The sequence below is a fragment of the Arvicanthis niloticus genome, chromosome 1, assembly GCF_011762505.2.
Source record: "Arvicanthis niloticus isolate mArvNil1 chromosome 1, mArvNil1.pat.X, whole genome shotgun sequence".
Taxonomy (NCBI): domain Eukaryota; kingdom Metazoa; phylum Chordata; class Mammalia; order Rodentia; family Muridae; genus Arvicanthis; species Arvicanthis niloticus.
The window spans coordinates 97,489,229-97,510,567 of record NC_047658.1 but is presented as its reverse complement, the minus strand read 5'-3'; the positions used below and the strand labels follow the sequence as shown (position 1 = coordinate 97,510,567).

Genomic DNA, 21,339 nt, shown 5'->3' with positions numbered 1-21,339 from the left:
AAATCTAAAAAAATAAAAAATAAAGTGAAACTGATAGAGGAAGACCCCTGAAGTTAACCTTCAGTCTACACTCTCAGATGCACATTTAAGCATGTGTATCTATGCACAGTGAGTGCACACACACAATTACATGGAATAAAATGTATACATGCATCTTTGACGCCACATTGCATATAATTATCTTTCTTGGACCTGTTATAGGGTATTTGTAGTCAGAGAATCAGCTGTGAACAAGCCATTGTGGTGCAGATACTTAGAAGGATGCTCAACAGTTTACTATGATATAGTCAAGGAACTCTGTTTTGTTTGTTGTGTCCTCCCCAAGGTCAGAGGAGCCAAAGAGTCGATGAGAAGATGAATGGCTAAGTGGTGTGGGCATCAGGATCAGAGCTCCAAAATCCTAAATCTCTTGCTTGCAGTGTGGAGTAAATGGTGACAGCAAGGAACCTCAGAGAGCCAATACTAGGCACATCTACAGTCAACAACGTCGCCGACCTCCGGGCCACAGGTGTCGCTGTGCGCTCGCGCGCCAGCCGGGGAGCTGCGTTGTGCCTGGAGCCGGCGCTCGAGCCCAGCTGGGGGTTTCAGTTTCTGGCGCGAACCTCCGCCGCCGCGAACTTGCAAAGTGAATTGGCGCGATGTCTGGGGACAGCAGCGGCCGCCGGTCTGAGGGCCGGGGCCGGGGTCGCGACCCGCACCGGGATCGCACCCGCTCCCGTTCCCGCTCCCGGTCCCCGTTGGCCCGCCGCGGCGCAGCGCCGGAGCGCAGGGAGGCGGCGGAGCGCCCGAGCTTGGAGGATACGGATACGTCTGATTCCGGGGACGAGCTGATGGACCCGGCCTGCTTGGAGGCCGAGTACGACCAGGGCCTGTGCCGCCAGATCCGCCATCAGTACCGCGCTCTCATCAACTCCGTCCAACGTAAGGTGGCGCTTTGGGGCTGCGCGGGCCGGCGGCGTTCGGTGGCTGGGGAGGGCGGCGGCGGTGCGGGCGCTGGCCGGTCTGCGCGGGCTCGCGGCAGCGTGCCTTCGCCTGTTTACTAAGTGCACCCTCCGCGACCTTGGCGGCGGGCACGCAGGTGCTCTGTGGCTGGCTGGAAAAGCGGGAGACCAGACCTGGTGGGGACTTGTTTGAGCTCAGTCAGCCTGTAGGGAAGGCAAGCAAATAACACCAGGTGCTTTTTGTTCAGTCTAGCTTGCTCCGCGTGGGCGCCTGAGCTATGGAGTCCCTTGGGATTGCTAAAATGCACATTTCCCTGCCCAGCTCGGATGCACTGACTCAGAAGTGCTGGGTAGGCCCAAGCGTTTGTTGTGTGGCTCTCCAGGTGAGCCTGTTGCTTGAGAAGTTGACAACCACTTCTTAATCAAGTCCTTGTATTGAGGCGCAGAAGAGTCATCCTTCTGGCGTAAGGTTACATACGAGGGAGCCAGTGTTTCCTGTTAAGAGTTCTAGTTTTAGAGGCTGGGGAGATGGCTGAATCGGCAAATGCTTTTCTTGCAACCATGATGACCTTAATTAGATTCTCCAGAACCCCCTAAAGTGTCCCCTAAAAATAGTGGTGTAAACTCGTATGCTTAGCTTTGGGAAAGCAGAGACCCTGGGTCTCTCTGGCCAGCTCACCTAGCCTTCTTGGCTAGTTCCAGGTTAGTGAGAGCCTGTCTCAAAAGGCAAAGGTGATGGTGAGCTGAGGGAATGACATCTAAGGTCGTCCCCTTCGGCACACACAGAAGTTCAATTTGCTTGAAACAGTAACATTGTCTCTTTCTGTAAAAAATAAAGCCTTTTTCTGTTAAAGAGATAAAGACATTCTAAGCAGGAGTGGGACTTAGCTTCATTACTGTAAGTGGCAACTCTCAGCTACTTATTAATGAAGCACAGCTCTCTTAACTTTGTCTTCTTTTAAATAGAAAACCGGGAGGACATACTGAGTGCTGGTGACAAACTAACAGAGGTCCTGGAAGAAGCCAACACTCTGTTTAATGAAGGTAATTAATGATTTTAAATCTGTTATTGCAGCGTATACTCATTGGATGACTTTTACAGGTGCCAGTAACTGTCATTCCACAATTCCCATATACTGGTGCACGTGACAGGCCCAGAACCATTTTCGTTTTAGTAACAATGCTGCTCTCACTGTGCTCTTACCATTTGAAATGCTCAGTGCACACTTTAGGGTTCTTCATGGATTTCTGGGAGTCAGGGAAGAGTTGTACCATCAGTTTTAAGATGCCTCTTCCAGGAGCTGAGCAGTGGTGGCTCACACCTTTAACCCCTGTACTGGGGAGGCAGAGACAGGTGGATCTCTGAGTTCAAGGCCAGCCTGGTCTACAGAGCCAGCTCCTGTGCATCTAGAGATAACACAGACAAAGCCTGTCTCAGATGAAGCCTCTTCCCTTGATTCTTTTGCTAGCTGGAATTTGAGAGCTTCACTTGTATGTTCCATTAAGCAGATAGATGAACTAGAGAAGAATGCAGCTAGCCTCAGAGATCTTCTTTCTTTTCCTGTCATGTAAAGGGTCTTCCCTCTAGCTGTTGGCCCACCTATAACATAGTGGAGGTGGTCTTATCTACAGGCACAACTATTGTGTGTGGTTGGGGGCAGTGGGGAAGAACTTTCGGTGTTGAAATCTGTCTCCTGGGAGTTTGTTTGTTTGATATATATGTGGGTTTGTGCACACGAGTACTGCATCTGTGGTGGCCAGAAGAGGATATTGGATTCTTCCCGGAGCTGGAGTTACAAGGAGGTTGTGAGTTGTCTGACAAAGGTGTTGGAAATCCAACCCAGAGGGCCTCTTGGAAGAACAGTACTCTGTGTTAACTGCTGACTCTCCTCCCCAGCCCCATGATCATGGGGATTTAAAACCACAATCTTAGTTTCAATTAAAAGCATCAACAGTCGGTTATAGTGGCAACCGCTTTGGCCGGTATCCAATGACGGAGGTGGGTATACTCCCTGACGGGAGCCCCGGGACAGCTACACAGACCGTGTCCTCTTCAGGCCTCTGTCACTGCTTTGGGGACAGAAAGGGGTGACTGCAGTGATAAGGAGAGAAGCCAGGGTGGGCCTGTTCCCTGCTAACCACAGTTCTTCATGTTCTTGTGGACAGTGTGCTTCTAGTCATCCAGGATGCCTGGTTGTTTGCATTGTCACAGCATTTAGTGAGCATCCTTCTTTCTGTCTTTCCTGCTCTGGCTGTGGCCTCCTTACAACTCACCTTCTTGTTCTAGAACATACATTAAGCTACCTCCAGAACTGAAGGGCTGGGGCTCCTCTTCCGCCCGCAGCAGATCCCTTTTTCACTGTCAAACTTTCTCTTCCATCATAGCCTGGACCCATGGTCTCATCTGTGATTGGCTTATTTGCTCCCCCACCATCAACCATACATCATACTGACTTCTTCCACATCACCTCCCTCAGCTACTGCCCACGTTTAAAGTAGAAGACAAAATTATTCACCCAGCTGGGCCCTCAAGAGCCTCCCTGCTTGGCATCCATGGGTGTTTCACCTGTTTTAATTCTATAGGGAACTTGTTCTTATCCAGTCAGATCTGCACTTTTCTTGCAGTAGCCCATGGGGCTGTTGGGCAAGGGGAGGTGTAGACGAGAGCCCAGGAGCCAGCATCTGCTTTCTCTTTCTCTGTCACTTCTGAAGTGACTCTTGAGATGATTAAAATCTTTCCTTCTGTAAAGAAAAATGATGGCTAAGAACAAAAGCCAGAGTCAACGAGTTCCCTAGCTGTGTGTTTTCTGTTTTTGTGAGGATTCTTCAGGAAATCAATTGGCTCAAATGAAAGTGGCCTTGAGGGGCATGCTGGGCACCGCATTTCTGTTTGAATTTGCTAGGGTTTGTTTGGCTTGTCTTGTATTAGAGTCTTCCTACATTGCTATTTCAGATCCTCTGTGATGCATAGGATAGGGGCTGTTTAACTTAACCCCCTTAGCTCGGCCTATCTTTCAGTTGAACCTTTCTTCCTCTATAGACTTTGTAGCATCTCTCCCTACCTGTAGTGGCCATTCCCTGTGACTTACCCCAGCTCAGGTGAGGATGGACATTAGAATGTGGGAGTCAGAGAGACAGGTGTTACGTTCCATACAAGTCTTTGTTATACTGGGGTTGTTAAGAGACTATGGCTCGGTCAGTCGGGGCTGGAGAGATAGTTCAGCAGTTAAAAGCACTTCTTGCTCTTGCAGAAGACCCGGGTTTGATTCCTAGCACCCACGTGTCCAATGTATAACCATCCATAACTCCAGTTCCAGGGGATATGTTGACTTCTTCTGATCTCCATGGGCTTCAGGTTCACACATGCCATGTATACATGCATGCAGGAAAACACTCATACACATAAAATAAATCTAAAAGAAAAAAAACCTTGAGATTCTGGTTCAGCGACCAGGAATATGAAAGCTGGAGAGTGAACTCTAAGGCGGACTGGTCAGCTGTGCTTAAGGTTTTGGGGTGTGGTGGGAACCGGTTTCCAGAGTCCCTGGGTCCGTTTCCAGTCTCTTGAGGATTATTTTGGCCTAGTGGAAAGATCCTAGTAAGTGCTTGGAAATTTGGGGGAGTACCTGTGGATTCTGTGGGTTTCTTAACATTTACTTCTTGTTCTGCAGTGTCACGAGCAAGAGAAGCAGTTCTTGATGCCCAGTTTCTTGTTCTGGCTTCTGACTTGGGCAAAGAGAAAGCCAAACAGCTGCGTTCTGACCTGAGCTCTTTTGATATGTTAAGATACGTTGAAACTCTCGTAAGTTCAAAGCTACAGAATTTTAATGAAATGCTTCTTAAAATGTCTTATTAGATAATTCTCTACTTGCCCATATCAGTTTGCAGATGGTTTCCTCTTATATTTTTTGGTCTTAGAGTGTTCTACAGAGGTTTTTAGGATGTTAACAGATTAAACAGATCTCTATGGAACTCATAGTGATCCCCCTGCTTCTGCCTTCTGAGTGCTGGGATTAAAGGCGTGTCCTTTATCCTACCATACCCAGCAGAACACCAAATTCTAATAGTGCTTTTATGCTTTAAAAAGTTATTAGAATGGCTTAAGCTGTGTGTGCTAGGACACACATGTCATCTCAGCTACTCGGGAACCTGAGGCAGGAGGATTGTAAGGCTGGGTTATGTGAAGAGGCCCTTTCCTTAAAATTGTAGGACAGGGAGTGTGAAGGTGCAGTTCAATAGTAGAGTACTTGCCTAGCGTGCAGAAGACTCTTGGTTTAATACCCAGTGTTGGGAAAAAGTCAGCATTTGTGAGGTTGGACCAGATAAAATGATTAAATTACTTCATAAAATAACGGGGAACACTATTATTTGCAATTTGTTGTTTTTAAAGTTTTATTGTTTTCTTAAACTAAGTCTTGTGAAGTACAACTTACTTTGGAAATGTTGACTGGTATACACATGCTAATTTTTTTGTTTTTTGGTTTTTTTTTTTTGGTTTTTCGAGGCAGGGTTTCACTGTGTAGCCCTGGCTGTCCTGGAACTCACTCTGTAGACCAGGCTAGCCTCAAACTCAGAAATCCACCTGCCTCTGCCTCCCAAGTGCTGGGACTAAAGGCATGCGCCACCACTGCCTGGTGCTAAGTGTTTTTAAAATAAAAGTTATGCTTTAACCTTTAAATAACATCACAGTAAGTTGAAGTCTTAAAGCAGGAAGTGGTTTTCTGGAGTCTAGTTGGGGACACTTTTCTAAGTGTAACATCACAATAAAACATTAAAGGAGAAGGCCGGGTATGGTTGCTCATGCCATTAATCCCAGCACTCAGGTGGCAGAGGCAGGCGGATTTCTGAGTTCCAGCCAGGCCAGCCAGGGCTTCATAGTGAGGCCCTCTAGATTGGATGGCAAAAGAGTGGAGGAGAGCTGGGCAGTGGTGGTGCATGCCTTTAATCCCAGCACTTGAGAGGCAGAGGCAGGCGGATTTCTGAGTTGGAGGCCAGCCTGGTCTACAGAGTGAGTTCCAGGACAACCAAGACTATACAGAGAAACCCTGTCTCAAAAACCAAAAAAAAAAAAAAAAAAAAAAAAAAAAAAAGAGTGGAGGAGAGCCATTGTCCCACTCTGATCAGGTCCTTGCAGCTTCCCTTCCCTCTCTCAAAGTCTGGGTACATTAAAGGCTTTCTAATTATTGTTTATACATACTACTTCCTTAAGAACTTGTAGGCATATTACCACCTGATATAATAAATGTATTCTTTCTTAAGAAACTAATGTAGTATAATACCCACTACACCTGGCTGTCATAATACACTTCTGTAAAATAGAGACAAGAGAATTGTTTGATTTGTTGCCAAGTCTCCTCAGGAAGAGACACTGTTAGGAGTTTCTTCTTGTGTGTTGCTGCTCTCTGGATATACTGAGGTCCCTTTTAGGAAATTGACCAGTCACTGGCATCTGAGAGCCAGCTAAACTTTTGTTTCTATACTGGAGTGCTCGGTTTGAGGTCTTTGGTTTCCCTGCTAGTATGGTTTTGCTCCTAATGGAGCGGCCTGTACCCCAGTAGGCCTCTCTGAGCTCAGTGCCTGCCATTCTCAAGCTCCTTAGGCTGGAGTGGAGAGGAACAGGGTTTCTCTGCCTTAGCACAAATGACATTTGGGTTGGGTACCTCTGTATTTTGAATGCTTCCACTGTGCACTCTAGGACGGTTTCCCTGGCCTCTACCTACTAGGTGCCACAGCATGTCAGTTGTTGACTGCCAAAAATGTTTTGTAGTGCCAAAACATCCTTTAGGGGAAAAATTGCCCTGGTTGAGAACTGCTAAACCAAACCATCTCACTGTCTCACCAAAAGTTCTCAGTATATTGAGGAATATTTTCTCACAACAGAAGGTACTTTTGAATAGGGATCTATAGGTAAGATTCTCGTTGCAATAAGAAGTCAAGCTAAGATGAAAGATGAAAACAGGTACTCCCTCTGGCCTCTGTTGACTTTGGAGAATGTTTGCCTGTGGTTTAACTTTTTTCTTTTGTTCTCTCTCGCTCTCTCTTTCTCTCTCTCTCTCTCTCTCTCTCTCTTTTTTTTTTTTTTGTAGCTGACACATATGGGTGTAAATCCCCTGGAAGCTGATGAATTCCTCCGTGATGAAGACAGAACTGATATTGAATTAATTGTCTATGACTCCTGGAAAATATCAGGCAAAACAGCAGAAAACATCTTTAATAAAACCCATACATTCCACTTTCTGTAAGATTATTTTCAAAAAATCCAACAGACTAGCCATAATCATAATTTGTAAACCTTAAACTATCTTTATGTAGTGACAAAGATTTTAAAGTAGTAAGGAAGTCACAATCATGAAGCCATTGTTCAGAGACTCCCCAGACATGAACAGAAATCCATAAGTGTGACTGGAATCAACAGGCCCCTGTACTCCCTTAGCAAGAGATGTCACAGGGCAGGACCCCTACCACGGTGCTCTTGGTTAGTTTGCTTTTTAGTTCAGAGATTTTGAGGTTTGTAGCGTGTTTCTGAATCTGTTTATCATACCTGAAATCTTTATCGTGCAGGAGGATGAAGGCTCCTACTGAGATTATCTTGCAATTATGGCAGTTTATTATTTATTAGAGCATCCTTTTGCATGATCACTCACTGTATTTGAAGACTGTTTAGCCAGCTCATTGTCTGGACCTAGGAAATGAAGTGGCTACTCTAGTATTGTGCCTGAAAACCAAGGATGCTTTTGCTGGTTCTTTTAAGGTAGCCTCCAGGTGTACAGCTTCTCTTCTGCAGTAGACCCTCTCCCTGGGGCAGCTGTCCAGTGTGGTCTAGTCCTTTCTTCCCCCATAGCTCCAGGATACTGGTCTTTAATTCCTTTAAGCCTGAGATTGGTAGAGTCTGTATTAGAGTGATTTGTGGAATTAGGTTGTAGCAGGGTTATAGGTCCTGGCCCAGGCATCTGTACCATACCTGGCAACTGAGATGCCCAGAACTATTGTATAAACGATACACACTTTTTTCTTGTGTGATAAAATCCAAGTGTGTTTTTGTTCAGTGTTAATCTCTGTCTTAAGTCCTGGCATGTAAAGGGAAAGCCTTAGCCTTTGTCAGCATCCAGTGCAATTTCTAGCCATATGAATTGTTCACAACTCTGCCCCATACTTATGTTGCCTGGTCCTCTGATGTACATTCCCTCATCTTTCTGGTGAGCTTTTCTCACCCATTGGTCCTAACCTGGATGCCTCCAGTAACTTTTCCCTAGTGGATATCAGCAAATGATCACATTTCCCAACTGGATCTTGTCTGTGTTTGGGTAGATATTTCTGCCAAAAGGCTCTCTTAACACTACGGTATAGGAGCTATCACATTGAGGTAATGTGCAGATTAATTTTGCTCCATCTGTACTATATACGTTTATCTCAAATATATCAAGGAAATGGGATTAGTTTCTAGGGACCTTGAACTAACTGTACATGATACATGTATTACTCAGCTGAAGGCTGTATTAGGATTAGTTTTTGTTGTTGTTTGCTGATTGGCTTTTGGGGGAGGATAGAGTCTTGAGAGAATCCCATCATTATGCTGGGTGTCGTCAGTTGTCCTCAGCTGTGAGCCACTATCCTGGCTTCCCTAGACCTGTGCTCATCTTTCTGAACACAGTTAGCTCTAACCAGATGTGGTGGTCACTCCATTAGTCCCAGCACTTGGGAGGCAGAGGGTAGTAGGCAGATGTGACAGTTAAGAGGCTAGTTGGGAGGACTCCACAAATAGCTTCAGCAGCTTACTGTAGTCTAGAGCACCAGGGAAGTGTCAGAGAGGGCATCTGAGTGACAAACTCAAGTTCTTGTCGAAACATAAATGGAGCAGACAAGATGTGACAGCCTGAATCTCTCTCACTAGTTTGACTCCAGCAACAGCTTTTATTTAGTCAGGGAAGTGGGGTTGTTTATAAAAGAAACAAAAAAGACATGAAAGCATATTTTTCACTAGGTTGGGTTCAATACATGGAGACTTCCCTGTGCCAAAGCCACGAAGTGACCGTCCAAGACAGCCTCGAATGATAGAAGAGCAGCGGGCAATGCCTGCTCAGGTTTGTTTTTCAGATATTGTGTTTTTAGACTAACCTATATTTAATATATATGAGGTTGGGTGTTGTTGGAGTTGGGGGCCAGCTTTGCTTACATAAAAAGTTCTAGGTCAGGCCATCTGGAGCTACATAGTAACACCCTGACTCTATTTTTAAAAAGTCTCTAAGTGTGATGGTCTAGAGTCAGGTTCTTGTCATTCAAACATTTTATTTCAAATGTCTCTTAACATGTGTTGGATTGTTCACTTTCACTTACTTGTATAGTCTTAATCATTTCTTCCAAACCAGAGTTTCTCAACCTTAGTGCTGTCAGCTCTTAGGGCTGGGTGATTCCTATTGTGAGGGAACTGTCCTGGGCATTGTTAAGATGTTTAGAATTCTTGCCTCTACTCACTAAATACTAAAAGCACCACACCAGCTATAACCAAAAATGTCTCCAATATTGACCCCTGTGGGACAAGATCATGACCACTCGAGAACTACTGTCCTAAACCATTGGTTGTGACTTTGTTTAATCTAAAGACAGTTGAGCTAGCTGTTTGGTGGCATTGTCCATCTACTAAGAATATAAGGATATTACTTAAATGAGAAGACTTTTTTTTTTATACTGTAAAGTTTAAGATACGTAAGTTAAAAAGCTAGCAAGCCCAAGCAGAACTTTGAGGTTTGGATGTGCAATAGAGAGGGAAAGATTGTTAACTACTGTGTGCCGGGTGGGTGAGCCTGTTGATGATTTGTTTCCCAGTTGAAGTGCATGGAAGAATCTCACCAAGAAGCAACTGAGAAAGAAGTAGAGAGGATCTTGGGATTGTTGCAGACATACTTTCGAGAAGACCGTAAGTATGGCGCCAAGTTAAAAAGTGCTGTCCACGGTGTTTATCGGGCGTGTCACTTTCTACAAGGTTATTTTATGTAAAAGGCATTTTCAAATGCATATATTTGAGTCATTGTGACTCTTTCCTGTTTTTCTTTTTTAAAGTAGTTATTGCCCAGACTGGCCCAGAACTCAGTAGTTTAGGCTGGCCTCAAATTCAATGGGAGCCTGCCTGCCTTAGCTTCCTGAGTGCAGGGTGTATTACAGGCAGAAGATACAACACCTGTCTCACTTTCTTTTTTTTGTTAAACATATTTTATGAAGCTTTTCCTCCTTAATATCTCATGTGATGTTGATAAAGTAACTTAAAAAGTATTTAGGTCACTATTTTTTTTTAAAGAAAGATTTGTTATTTTTATTTTATGTGTTTTGCTAGCCTGTATGTCTGTGTACAACATACATGCCTGTTCCTGTGTTCTTAACCTTAGAGGCTTGTCACCAGCCCCAATAAAAGTATCTACCTCCCTCATGTAGGCCACTTGTCAAACGGGTGCCTACTTAAGCAGTGTTTTCTGTTTATTTTGTGTAAATATACATGTCGTTAGTTTTTGGGGGGAGGGTACCTTTATTTTTCTTTTTCTAGTCTAATCATGATCCGCACCTCCGTGGTGTGGCTTTCCCTGTGGTCATTGTTCGACATCACACAACTGGCTCTTATTCTTTTCACGGTTTCCCATGGTATGGCTGTCTCATAAATGTAGTTAATAATCCTTATCACTGGAAAGGTTCTTTGTTGCATTTTCCTCTTGTACAAACTGCTAAAGTGGGATCTTTCCATGACTTGGTGTGTTTGAGCCACTATCTCTGAGGGTGGCTCTCTGGGTGGCTGCCAGGTCAGTTATCTATATTTTAATGGAAAAGCCTAACTGACCTTCAGAACAACTTACTTCCCACAGCAGGAGGCCTGTGTGTTCCTTTTTGTCTCTGGTGAATGTTAGGGCATAGACCTTGTTCTGAAATAGTTTTTTTGTGTGTTTTGAAGATTGTCTTTTTTTTTTTTTTTTTCTACAGCTGATACTCCAATGTCATTTTTTGATTTCGTGGTTGACCCACATTCTTTCCCCCGTACAGTGGAAAACATCTTTCATGTTTCCTTCATCATACGGGTAAGGCTTCAGGTTTCTCTAACATCTTAGATGTCTTTAAAATGATACACAGCTGATAGAGGTATTTGTCCATTATAGCAGAATATTAATTGGTATGTTAGGTAAACTAAAATTTATGGGTTGCTTTTAGTTTTTAAAAATCACAAGGTAAGCATTACCAACCTGAAATTCACAACTACTGAAGCAGGACTGTTAATAATAGAGTATGAAGTTACCTTCTGGAAGCATGAAGGGTATAGGGAGCAAAAATGAATTTAATTAAATAGATTAGGTTCCCAATTCCAAGACACCTCACTGTATCTATGCAGATAGTCCCATATTCCCCCAAATTTGAAATACTTCTAGTTCTAAGAATAACGGTAAAGCTTGAATATGAAATGATTACAATATGGTAGAGTTCCTGAAGTTTTCATGCTATTTAAAAATAAGCTTGCCAGGTGGTGATGGTGCAGGCCTTTAGTCTCAGCACTCAGGAGGCAGAGGCAGGCAGATCTGTGTGAGTTCAAGGCCAGTCTGGTCTACAGAGTGAGTTCCAGGACAGCCAGGACCACACAGAGAAACCCTTTCTCCGGATGGTGGGGAGTGAGACAGAAAGAAAAAACTTATTCTCAAGAAACAAGAGACCAAAGAAGCAGGAGGAGGGGGCAGTCTCACATCTCTCATGTAATGATAATAATAATATAGAAGTGATAAAGTTAATATGGTAAAACAGCTGGTGGGTGTGGATAAAGGCTCTATGGGAGGGCTTGCAGGAGTTTTGTAGTTCCTTCCGTGTGGACCGTCTACACATCACTAAAAGGAACCCTTCACAGTGTTAAAGATTTGAACTACGACCCAAGCTTCACCGCATGTTGCATTCCTGAGCATGTAAGATAAGTTTGATTTTTAAATTTAGACAAAAGCTTGTATTTACCCATGTACTCTGTCAAACAACAGAGGCATGTTTGCCAGTGGTCCCAGTGACAGAATAATGCATGTTAAAACGTGGAATATATGTAATAGAATGCATAAATCAGTTAAAGAAGAAGATGGTTGCCCCTGAGAGTTTCTCAGGGGAGAGGACTGCTGAGTTGGCACAGTGGGTAAAACTGCAGGAGAGAATCAACTTCACAGGTTGTCCTCTGATGTCTATAAGTCCACCGTAGTTCCGTCCATTCCTCCAAGGATTAGCATAGTAATAATAGTAATATAATAAAGTTCTATGGAATCTGTGTCTGGTAAAAGTCAATTAGAAATGTGAGCAATAATCTTTGTGACGGTCGATGTGAGAAAAGTCTTGTCTGTGACTTACGGTACGTTTTGGCTATCTGAGATTTTTCTAACTATTTTCATGCAGTAGATTTGGGTGTTTGCTTAAAATCATGTTTTTGTTTTAGGATGGTTTTGCAAGAATAAGACTTGACCAAGACCGGCTGCCAATAATAGGTAAATTGTACTCTGTTCATAGAAATTAGTTGGGGCTGGAGAGAAGGCACAGAGGTAAGAGCACTGGCTGCTCTTCCAGAGGTCCTGAGTTCAATTCCCAGCAACCACATGGTGGCTCACAGCCGTCCGTAATGAGATCTGGTGTTATCTGAAGACAGTGACAATGTACTCACATACATAAGATAAAATTTTAAAAAATTAGAGTTTATGAAATGCATTTATTCTGCTAAATGTATTCTTTTTTCTTTTCTTCTTCCACCCCCGGCTCATCCCCCCCAAATGGTCTAGGCTAACCTGAAATTTGTTTTGTAGTCTAGGCTGGCCTTAAACTCTCAATCTTCCTTACTCTTTGTGCTGGAATTAAAAGCTTCTGGGTTTTTGTTGTGTTTTTGTTTTGGGTTGTTTGCTTGTTTGTTTGTTTTGAGACAGGGTCTGTCTCCATAGTCCTGGCTGTCCAGGAACTTACTATGTAGACCAGACAGACCTGATACTCACAGTGATCCACCTGCCTCTGTTTCCCAAGTGCAGGAATGAAAGGCTCCTGCCACTACCTCTTTTTTTTTTTTTTTTTTTTTTTTTTTTCTGTTACTGAGATGGCCTTACCATGTGCCCCTGGCTAGCCTAGAGCTTGCTCTGTAGAACACACTAGCTTTGAACTCAAAGAGATCCTCTTGTTTCCGCCTTCTGCATGTTGGGATCAAAAGCATGTGCCATCGTGCCTGATTATCTGCCCTAGTTAACTGAAATTTCTGAAAGTAGTATGGTTTTAAAACCATCTATTTTAAAGATTAATAAAATGATAAATCCCCCTAACTTTTAATGTTTATAACTTTTGTTGTTTCCTTCTTTCTGACTATCACATGTCCGTGTTGCCAGCGCCTTCCCTCTGTGGTTCTGCACTTTTCACTCTTACCTGCATACAGTCTCTCTCGCTCGTGCCCTTCTGAAGCCCCTTGTGGAGAACTAAGGACTTCCATTGCAGTTATTTGTTACGTGCGCTCAGCTTCATCTTGGACTCACTAAGGCTTAGCTAAGTGCCAAGTGCACAGATATGTGAAAATGTTTAGAAAAAGACACCATGATTAACGTGGAAATCAGCGGGTTTACGTGGTATGCAACTAAACTGTTTGTAGTACGTGGCATCCTAGGAAGTACATATAAGTATCTTCAGTACCAGCTTCAATCCTGTGATCAATTGCTGTTCAAGTTACCTGTTCTGATTGATTATTTTTGAAATCTTTGTCTTTTAAACAGAGCCTGTGATTAATGAAGAAAGTGAGGGAATTGACCAAAACATTCAAATTAGGAGTCAAGGAATTATAGCTTTGAGTTATCATGACTGGGAGGTAAGGCCCTGCAGCTCACCCCAGTGCGGTTCTGATCTGAGCTTCCCTTTGCTATGAATCCATTGCCTAAATGTTCATTTCTGAGCAGGAGATTGTGAAGACCTTTGAAATTTCGGAGCCTGTGATCTCTCTGAGTCAGAGCCAGCAGCGGCTAAGTGCCTGATGCCAGCTGAAGGTAACATTTCCAAGACAGCCACACAGTTGTATTAAAATTCTATTAGGCAACCCAAGCCTTAGTAGTTCCTCATTCCCATGACATCTGGGGTTTGTCTCCCTCTAGCGTCCAAGTCCTGAACTGTGTAACTGGTAAAGGCAGGCAGGAGTGTGAGGCCCGCTACTGTGGTGGTCTTGAGATCTGTAGATGCAAGAGCAGGGCAGGAGGATTCTTTGTGGGTTTGTTTTCACTAATGATAAGTACGTGGAATATGGAGACCTCCCCAGTGTTGTGACTGCACAAAGCAGAAAAGGAAGATGGGATAGAATTCCTATCAGAATAGAATTCCCTCAGAGGGATGCTGGTAAATGCACATTTCAGAAATGAATTATGCTATGAAAAAAATCCCATTTTTACAAAGGTGGATATTTCTAGAAAAAAATCTTAGTAAACGAAATGGTATTCTTTCCTGAAGACAGCAATGGGTGGAATCAACCTTGGATCTGTTGGCTCTGCCCCTTGATTTTAAAACCTTGTGGGGTCACTTCATTTTACACATTTTCTTTATCTGTAAGTCTGTTTATAAAATAACTAGATATATCATTTAGCTTCATTTTTTAATAATTTTGAGAAAATGCGCTTTTAAAGTACATTATGTAAACTCAGTGTGTATTTCAATTAACTGAACTTTTGTTCCGAGAGAGCTTACCTCTGTCAGACGGTCTTGAGGGAAAGGGAGTTAACTCTATGAGGAATGCAGTAGTTTAACCTGGTCCTACTCGGTGACGAGGGGCTGGTCACTAAATTGCATTTCTGTGTATTACGTGAGCTTTGGCTTATCTGCTATTAATCTCTTTTATTTTTATTTTTATTTTTTAGAACTGAAGGCAATAGTGAAATCCTGAAAGGAGACCAGCATGCATTGTATATATGTATGATTAAATGTTTTTAAAGATGGAGATTTGTTTTTAGTAAGATGTAGCTTTTGATAGTTATTGGATTTGTCATGGTTGTCTTTGATTAAAGGAAATCCACTGCCATATTCACAAATGATTGTCTTTATTGTCTCTGGGAGTGTGTGTTGGGGAGTGGGGGTCCTCTTTTTTTCTAGTCCTTTCCCAATAAGAGCTTTACTTAGGATGTTAGTACCTGATAACACAGTGCTTCTTATGTCTCTGTAGTTGTAAAGTTAGCTGGCCAAGCCAACAGATAGGTTGTGCCAGATGAAAATTTTTTCTTTTGTCAGTTAAAAATAGTTAAATATTTTTGACGTGGCTTGGCCTATGCTTTCCACCCAAGGAGCTATCACATCATCTGGCAAATCATGCTGGGTGATGCCCCTAGCAGCACCAAGTGTCAGTCCATTCTGCTGCATGTTCCTCTGCTCTGCCCATCCATGTTGGGCTTTCTAGTCGGCCCTTTCTGGGTTCCTTCTCCCGAGCTTTCTGCTTTAAGTCTTTTTCTCTTATTTCAGGTACTCTTTCAGCAGAAGGCTCTGGATTCAAGTTCTTTCTGTCTCCTAGGAGACTGCCCTAGCAGCCATCGATTCTACTTTGGGGATTACCCTGCACCATACTTCTCTCTTTAAAAAAAAAAAAAAGATTCTATGATTTTCATCAGGCTGTGTCTTACTTTAATAAGAATCACTTGGTGACTGGAGAGATGGCTCATGAGTGAACATTTCATACCCACACTAAAGTGGAAGGAGAGAATGAGTTCTACAACTCTGGCCTCCACCTGTGTGATGTGGCCCCTCCCCATGATCTGCCCACACAAGTGATGCATAAGCATTTAGTAGGAATCACTTGGAAATCTATCTGCTTGTGAACCCTGGCCGAGGAGTCCCTCCTTTCCTGGATCTCCTGAGTCTGTGTTATGCTACTTTTACTAATTCCTTTCCAAATGAGCTCTAATGGATAATGCTGTATATTTGATGAGAACTTTTGTACCTCATTCATTTTTTTTTTAAGATTTTATTTATTTTATGTATATGAGTACACTGTAGCTGTCTTCAGACACACCAGAAGAAGGCATCAGATCTCATTATAGATGGTTGTGAGCCACCATGTGGTTGCTGGGAATTGAACTCAGGACCTCAGGAAGAAGAGTCAGTCATCTTAACTGCTGAGCCATCTCTCCATCCCATCTCAATCATTCTTAGTTGATGTCTGTCTCTCCCTGGTTTCCTCCCACTGTTTTACTCCGGTACTTTATATGATAATACATATATATTGGCAATAGTCCCAAAACCTTTTATGTGTCTAAACTTCAAGAGGCTAGATCTAATGTTACCTGATTATTGGTCAGCTTATGGACCATTTAAAAACATATACTAAAAACCACTTCCCAAATCTTAAGATTTTTGTACCAACATTTTTACTGTATTTCACAGAATGTTTTTCATTCTATAACGCAACCCCCACTTTCTCATCCCTGACCTGTCAGTACTTCCCTTGTAGTCTGTAGTCTGTCTGTCTTGCACCTGATACTGCTCAGACACCTATTTAGTATCCATTAGTCTATCCAAACCACTTGCCAGTTTCTCAGTGATTACCACACTGCCTTCAAGATTTTATTTCTTTTTGTGTATGTGTATATATGATATGTGTGTGTGCACATGTGCAGGTCTGTGTTTGGGCACATGGGTACCATAGTGCACATCTAGTGGTTAAAGGGTAACCTTGGGTCTCAGATCTCTCCTGCAACCTTTTTTGAGGCAGGAGTTCTTTTGTTTGCTGCTGTAGTGTGTAGTACTTACCGCCCATAAGGTTTCTGGGAATTTTATTTCCACCTTCTTTCTATCTAGCTATGAGAATACTGGGATTATGGACTTGTGCACCCATGTCTGACTTCTACATGAATTCTGGGGATCTTAACTTGACTCCTATGAATTGGGTAACAAGCACGTTTGCTTGCCGAGATGTCTCCCCTGCCCTATCTTCAGGGTTTTAAAAGTGAAGACTTTGTAATGATCTTTCGGATCTTGGCAGGATGATTGGCCCTTTGTCTACATTGTCGGGATTACTTCCTCTTCTCTAAACACTAGCAATCCTTGCTTTTTCTGTCAAAACAGCTTTGTTGAGAGCACACACATAATCCAACTCAATTAGGGTGTGATTTGTTGTATTAAAGTCAATTAATGGGGCATGTAACCATCACCAAAAAATACTACAGTATACCCCAATCTTATACCATAAGCTGTCATTCTGTCTTCATTTAAGTTTCTTACTCCTTATCCCAGAGACGACTATAAAAATGGAGCCATACATTTTGAGGTCTCAACACCACCAGGCTGTGCTTACAACACCAGGTATGTGTGTCTGGAGCCGTCATTTCTCACCTTTAATGTCTGTTTTCTATGAGTTCATTGTACTAATTACTATGAACTATGCTAATCTAAGAAAGAAATAACAATAAGCAAGGAAATAGCTTAGGCTTTTTATTTTTTTCTAGTTGACTTTTCAAAAACGGTGGCATGCACAGGAATTCCCTTTCGAGTGGTTTTAGCACGGTTTCCGCTTTCGACTTTTCCATCAGAACAGTCACTTCTATAAGGTTTTCATTGGAAGGCTGGAAGATAGGGTAAGCTTTGACCTTTTCCAATTCTTTCTCTTCCTCTTTCTTCACTTTTGACTTTAAGTGAGGGCGGACGTGGTTGGTGACCTTGCGAGTCGTCCTTTGGTCCTTTCTCTCTTCGGTGAGTGCCCTCCCTCTCATCATCCGGTCTTTATGTTGCTTCATCTGCTCCTTTGCCCATGCTACTTTAGGCTTTTTGGGTACAGTTTTATGTGGTTTTGGGATATATTTATTCTTTGCATCCTCTGGTACTAATGGTTTTGGGGAAAGTGTTTCACTTGAAATGTTCTGAGGGATTAGTCGGTATTTGTGGTCCCTGAGGCCTCTAGCCCGTTCAGCTCTGTGTATGTGCTTCTCTATGTGATTCATTTCCCTCTCCGTTACTAGATAGTCCCATTTTTTACCATTCTCTCCCCATTTCTTACCATTCTCTCCCCATTTCTTACCATTCTCTCCCCATTTTTTACTATTCTCTGGTTTTTTTGCTTTTTGGCTTCTCTTCTTCTGGGCTAGTGTCCCATTCTGCGTCTGGTTTGTAATTCCACGCTTCTCTGATCATTTCCTGACGCTGTTGATAGTAGTAGGAATCTGCTTTGGCAAACCGGAAGTCAAAAGACATGGTCTTAAGTTTATCAACTGTTTCACTCTCCTGTTGGAACTCCTGGACTAACAGTTTTCTCACTCGCGAAGAATAGGTGCCACCTAAACACTTGTCAGAGGGAGCAATCAGAACTTTTTAAGTTGGATGTTCTTTATTCTGGTTCCATCACACAGCTGTCAATGGGCTATCACCTCTGTCTGGCACTCCTACACTCCTCCCCCAAACCATATTCCCTCCTAGGTGAAGACTCGGATTTAGACTTCCCTGAGAAAGTGGAAGCACCCAACACACCCCCTTTCCCACCATCAGAGCCGCCACCCATCTACCCAGACTCTACCTTCTTGCTTTTATACTGAAGACATTATTGTCTATCAAAAGTGAATTCTTCACCTGTGCCTATTGAGCATCCAAGATTTCATTTCTGTATCACCAAAACTACCTACTGGGTCACTTGAATGAGCATGTAGGACATCTCAGCACAAATGCTCTCCAATAAAAGAGACTTCCTTACTTCATATCCTTGGCTTTTACCCTTCTCCTACCTCATTTGCTAAATAGCCCTGTTCTTTTCCTACCTTATGCCTACCCCTTTATCTGCCTTACTAGTCTGTCCTTAACACCAACATATTTAGCCTTTCTTATATGGACGCTCATTAAACGGTGCTCCTCATGGGTCAGGTACTGATTTCGAGCGGCAGTAGGGCTGAACCAAACTTGAAAGGCACAAAGACAAGGCCTGTTCTTGCTCTCACTTCTAGGCTTCAGACCTGGTCACTGTATTTGATATATCCACTTGCTTTTCTCCAGTTTATACCATTACAATCCTATCACTTGCAGCTTCCTTATCTTTTCCTTTAATCCTTCTGCCTCTGCCATGGGGTGTTAGTGCATATTTTTGTCCCAGCTTCCCCAAGCCCATCAAACGAATCACTGTAGCCAGACTGATCTTTTTATTACATAAATCTGAGCATTTTACTTTCTTGCATAAACCCTGGGGCGGAAGCTTCTCATTAACCCTCAAACCAGGTTTTCAGCTTACTGTATATTCCTTGTGCTTCAGCCACACTGAATTCTGTTCTCTAAGAGTCTTCTCTTTCCCACGCGAATACACCCTTCCTAAACAGATACTACTTTCTCCAACCTTCCTCAGTCTTCATAGAAAACCTAATCCTGTTGTGACATCACAGTTTGTATTTTAGTATCGTCTCTTACTAGGACAAGTCCTATGAGACTACAAGTCGTATTTGTTCTGTTTGATGCTGTCCAGCCCGCACTGCTCAAAGAACCAAATGCGGAAGTAAGTCTGAGGATGCACTTTCCCCCTTGAGATGCTTAGAACCCTTTTACCTCCAATAAACTTTATGATCTTACTACAGAATCCAAAGTTCATGCCAAATATATTTCCTCACCTTAATTTTCTTTTCTAGTGGGGAACAGGGACCTACTGCAATCCGAGGGTCTTGAGTTCTCTTAGCCCAGGCCAATCTAGAAAAAAAGAAAGAAGAGAAATTATCCTGGGATTGGAGAGAGGCGTCAGGAAACATGTTCTGAGATGAGCTCCCATGGGGAGTTGATTTGGGACCTGCTCTTCATGGGTAGCAGAGGCCCTGCTCTCTGCCAGCAGGTTGGACTCTGTTGTGTGTGTTTAGCTTCTGTCTTCATACAGTGAAAGAATGTTTGTAATTTTGATTGAAGTCTAAAGAAGGAGCCATATTTTGTTTGGGGTTGTAACTGCCAGACATGCCTTAAAGCTGGAGAGGAAAGACTGAGTTGCTCTTACTATTTCAAATACCACAAACTACTGTATATATTGTAAGAAAAAAAAAGTTTTAATATGAAATTTTTTTAAATTTCAAGTATAACTTTAAGTTACATAGAAATATATAATAGATTTCCCATGATACCTATCTATAATGATCCATGATTTTATCACTTAAAATTGACTATTTATTGGTTGTAAATCTCAGTTTTAATGGCTGAGCCATCTCTCCAGCCCCATTCTTCTTTCTTTTCTTCTTTCTTTCTTTCTTTCTTTCTTTCTTTCTTTCTTTCTTTCTTTCTTTCTTTCTTTCTTTCTTTCTTTCTTAAGACAGGTTCTCACTATGTAGTACTGGCTAGCCTGTAACTCACAGAGATCTGCCTGTGTCTGCTTTCACTATGTCTGACTCTAAAATTTACACCTTAAATAGATTATAAAACAATTGGAAGGCAAGTTTTAAAACTTAACGAAGAAAAATATAGCAGGGAAATTTGTTTTGTGGGCTAAAGTCACATGCAGACATCATGGAGTTATTAACCTGATTAGTGGAAATTAGTGCTATATTATTCAACTTAGGCATAAACACTGGTCTATCAGCAACAGAAGAATTCTGTTTTATAACAGAATTGTACAAAACCCTCATCATATTTCATTTCCAACACACACTTACTGTTCCTCTGCACTCAGACCAAACCACTGTGAGTCTGTCACCATGGGTGGCTGTGAGGTGACAGTCCTCAGTGTCTTGTCCTGCTGTGGTAGTCTTTCGCTGCATGTTCTCGAAGCTTTTGCGGCAACTTGTGCTGGCTCTGTGGTCTGGTGCTCTTTCTCCTCCGTGCTCTTGGCTTTAACAGTTGCCCTCTGTGCCAGCTTCATGAGTAGCATCACCGTTCTTTACTCTTCCTCTCTGCCTCGTCTCCCTGAGCTCTAGTTTCTCATTCTCTAGTTTACAAAGAATTTCTGCCTTCAGTTCAGATTTTCAGCTACCTACTGTTAATCCTTGAGGATGCCTTGGGTTGATTTCTGAGGCAACACAAAACAGTCAGGGCTCTCTGTGTGTCATCACTGTCCCAGAAGGAGCCCACTGTGAGGTGGTATATGATGATACAGTCTGTTGGCAAGGGATGCATTTCCCTCTGAGCTGTTCAACAACTAGAAGGAACTATTTTTGAAGACATAGGAACTCAAGTGTAGTATATGTAGTCAGAGACAGTTCTAGGAGCACTGAGGCCATCTTTTCAGCTTTTTGTGTTTTAGAATATAAACTGTTCTAGACTCCATGTGAATGGAACCAGTAGAAATAACTTGGCGAGCCTACATATCTGTGTTGTTGGCGGCTAAATGTGTGTGCTGATGGTCCAGATATGGTCTCCTCATTTCCTAGCTGGTATGTCACTCCACTAAATACTGCTTTGATGGAGGTTTTAATATATCTTTAGTCACATTATTTAATTTATGCTCATAGGTGACCAACGTTTA

At 42.7% G+C, this 21,339-nt stretch overlaps 2 protein-coding genes across 2 annotated transcripts; one reads left to right on the top strand and one right to left on the bottom strand.

The window, feature by feature from the left end:
* The first annotated feature begins 516 nt into the window (after positions 1–516).
* On the top strand, positions 517–14,974 carry Nsmce4a (NSE4A component of SMC5/6 complex). The gene is made up of 11 exons (XM_034491149.2): positions 517–921; positions 1,908–1,985; positions 4,613–4,743; positions 7,028–7,179; positions 8,923–9,022; positions 9,765–9,855; positions 10,905–10,999; positions 12,376–12,424; positions 13,679–13,770; positions 13,859–13,945; positions 14,804–14,974. Exons 1-10 carry the CDS (start codon positions 639–641, stop codon positions 13,931–13,933), a joined length of 1,146 nt encoding a protein of 381 aa, XP_034347040.1. The 5' UTR covers positions 517–638; the 3' UTR covers positions 13,934–13,945; positions 14,804–14,974.
* Positions 14,975–17,320: 2,346 nt separating this feature from the next.
* Positions 17,321–20,745, bottom strand: LOC143441315 (uncharacterized). Its single transcript, XM_076928812.1, has 4 exons — positions 20,531–20,745; positions 19,511–19,586; positions 17,977–18,209; positions 17,321–17,912 (listed from the first exon to the last, which is right to left on the bottom strand). The coding sequence occupies exons 1-4, from the start codon at positions 20,743–20,745 to the stop codon at positions 17,321–17,323; spliced, it is 1,116 nt and encodes a 371-aa protein (XP_076784927.1).
* Between the last annotated feature and the right edge of the window lie 594 nt (positions 20,746–21,339).

Bases quoted from the DNA above. Each gene is read 5' to 3' on its own strand.
- LOC143441315 (XM_076928812.1), bottom strand. From the start codon at position 20,745: ATGCTACTCATGAAGCTGGCACAGAGGGCAACTGTTAAAGCCAAGAGC. The intron at 19,587-20,530 runs GTAAGTGTGTGT...CTTTTTTTCTAG, and splicing joins GGTCTGAGTGCAGAGGAACA to ATTGGCCTGGGCTAAGAGAA. The intron at 17,913-17,976 runs CAGAGAATAGTA...TAAGAAATGGGG, and splicing joins AAGCCAAAAAGCAAAAAAAC to AGAGAATGGTAAAAAATGGG.
- Nsmce4a (XM_034491149.2), top strand. From the start codon at position 639: ATGTCTGGGGACAGCAGCGGCCGCCGGTCTGAGGGCCGGGGCCGGGGT. The intron at 1,986-4,612 runs GTAATTAATGAT...CTTGTTCTGCAG, and splicing joins CAACACTCTGTTTAATGAAG to TGTCACGAGCAAGAGAAGCA. The intron at 13,771-13,858 runs GTAAGGCCCTGC...ATTTCTGAGCAG, and splicing joins TGAGTTATCATGACTGGGAG to GAGATTGTGAAGACCTTTGA.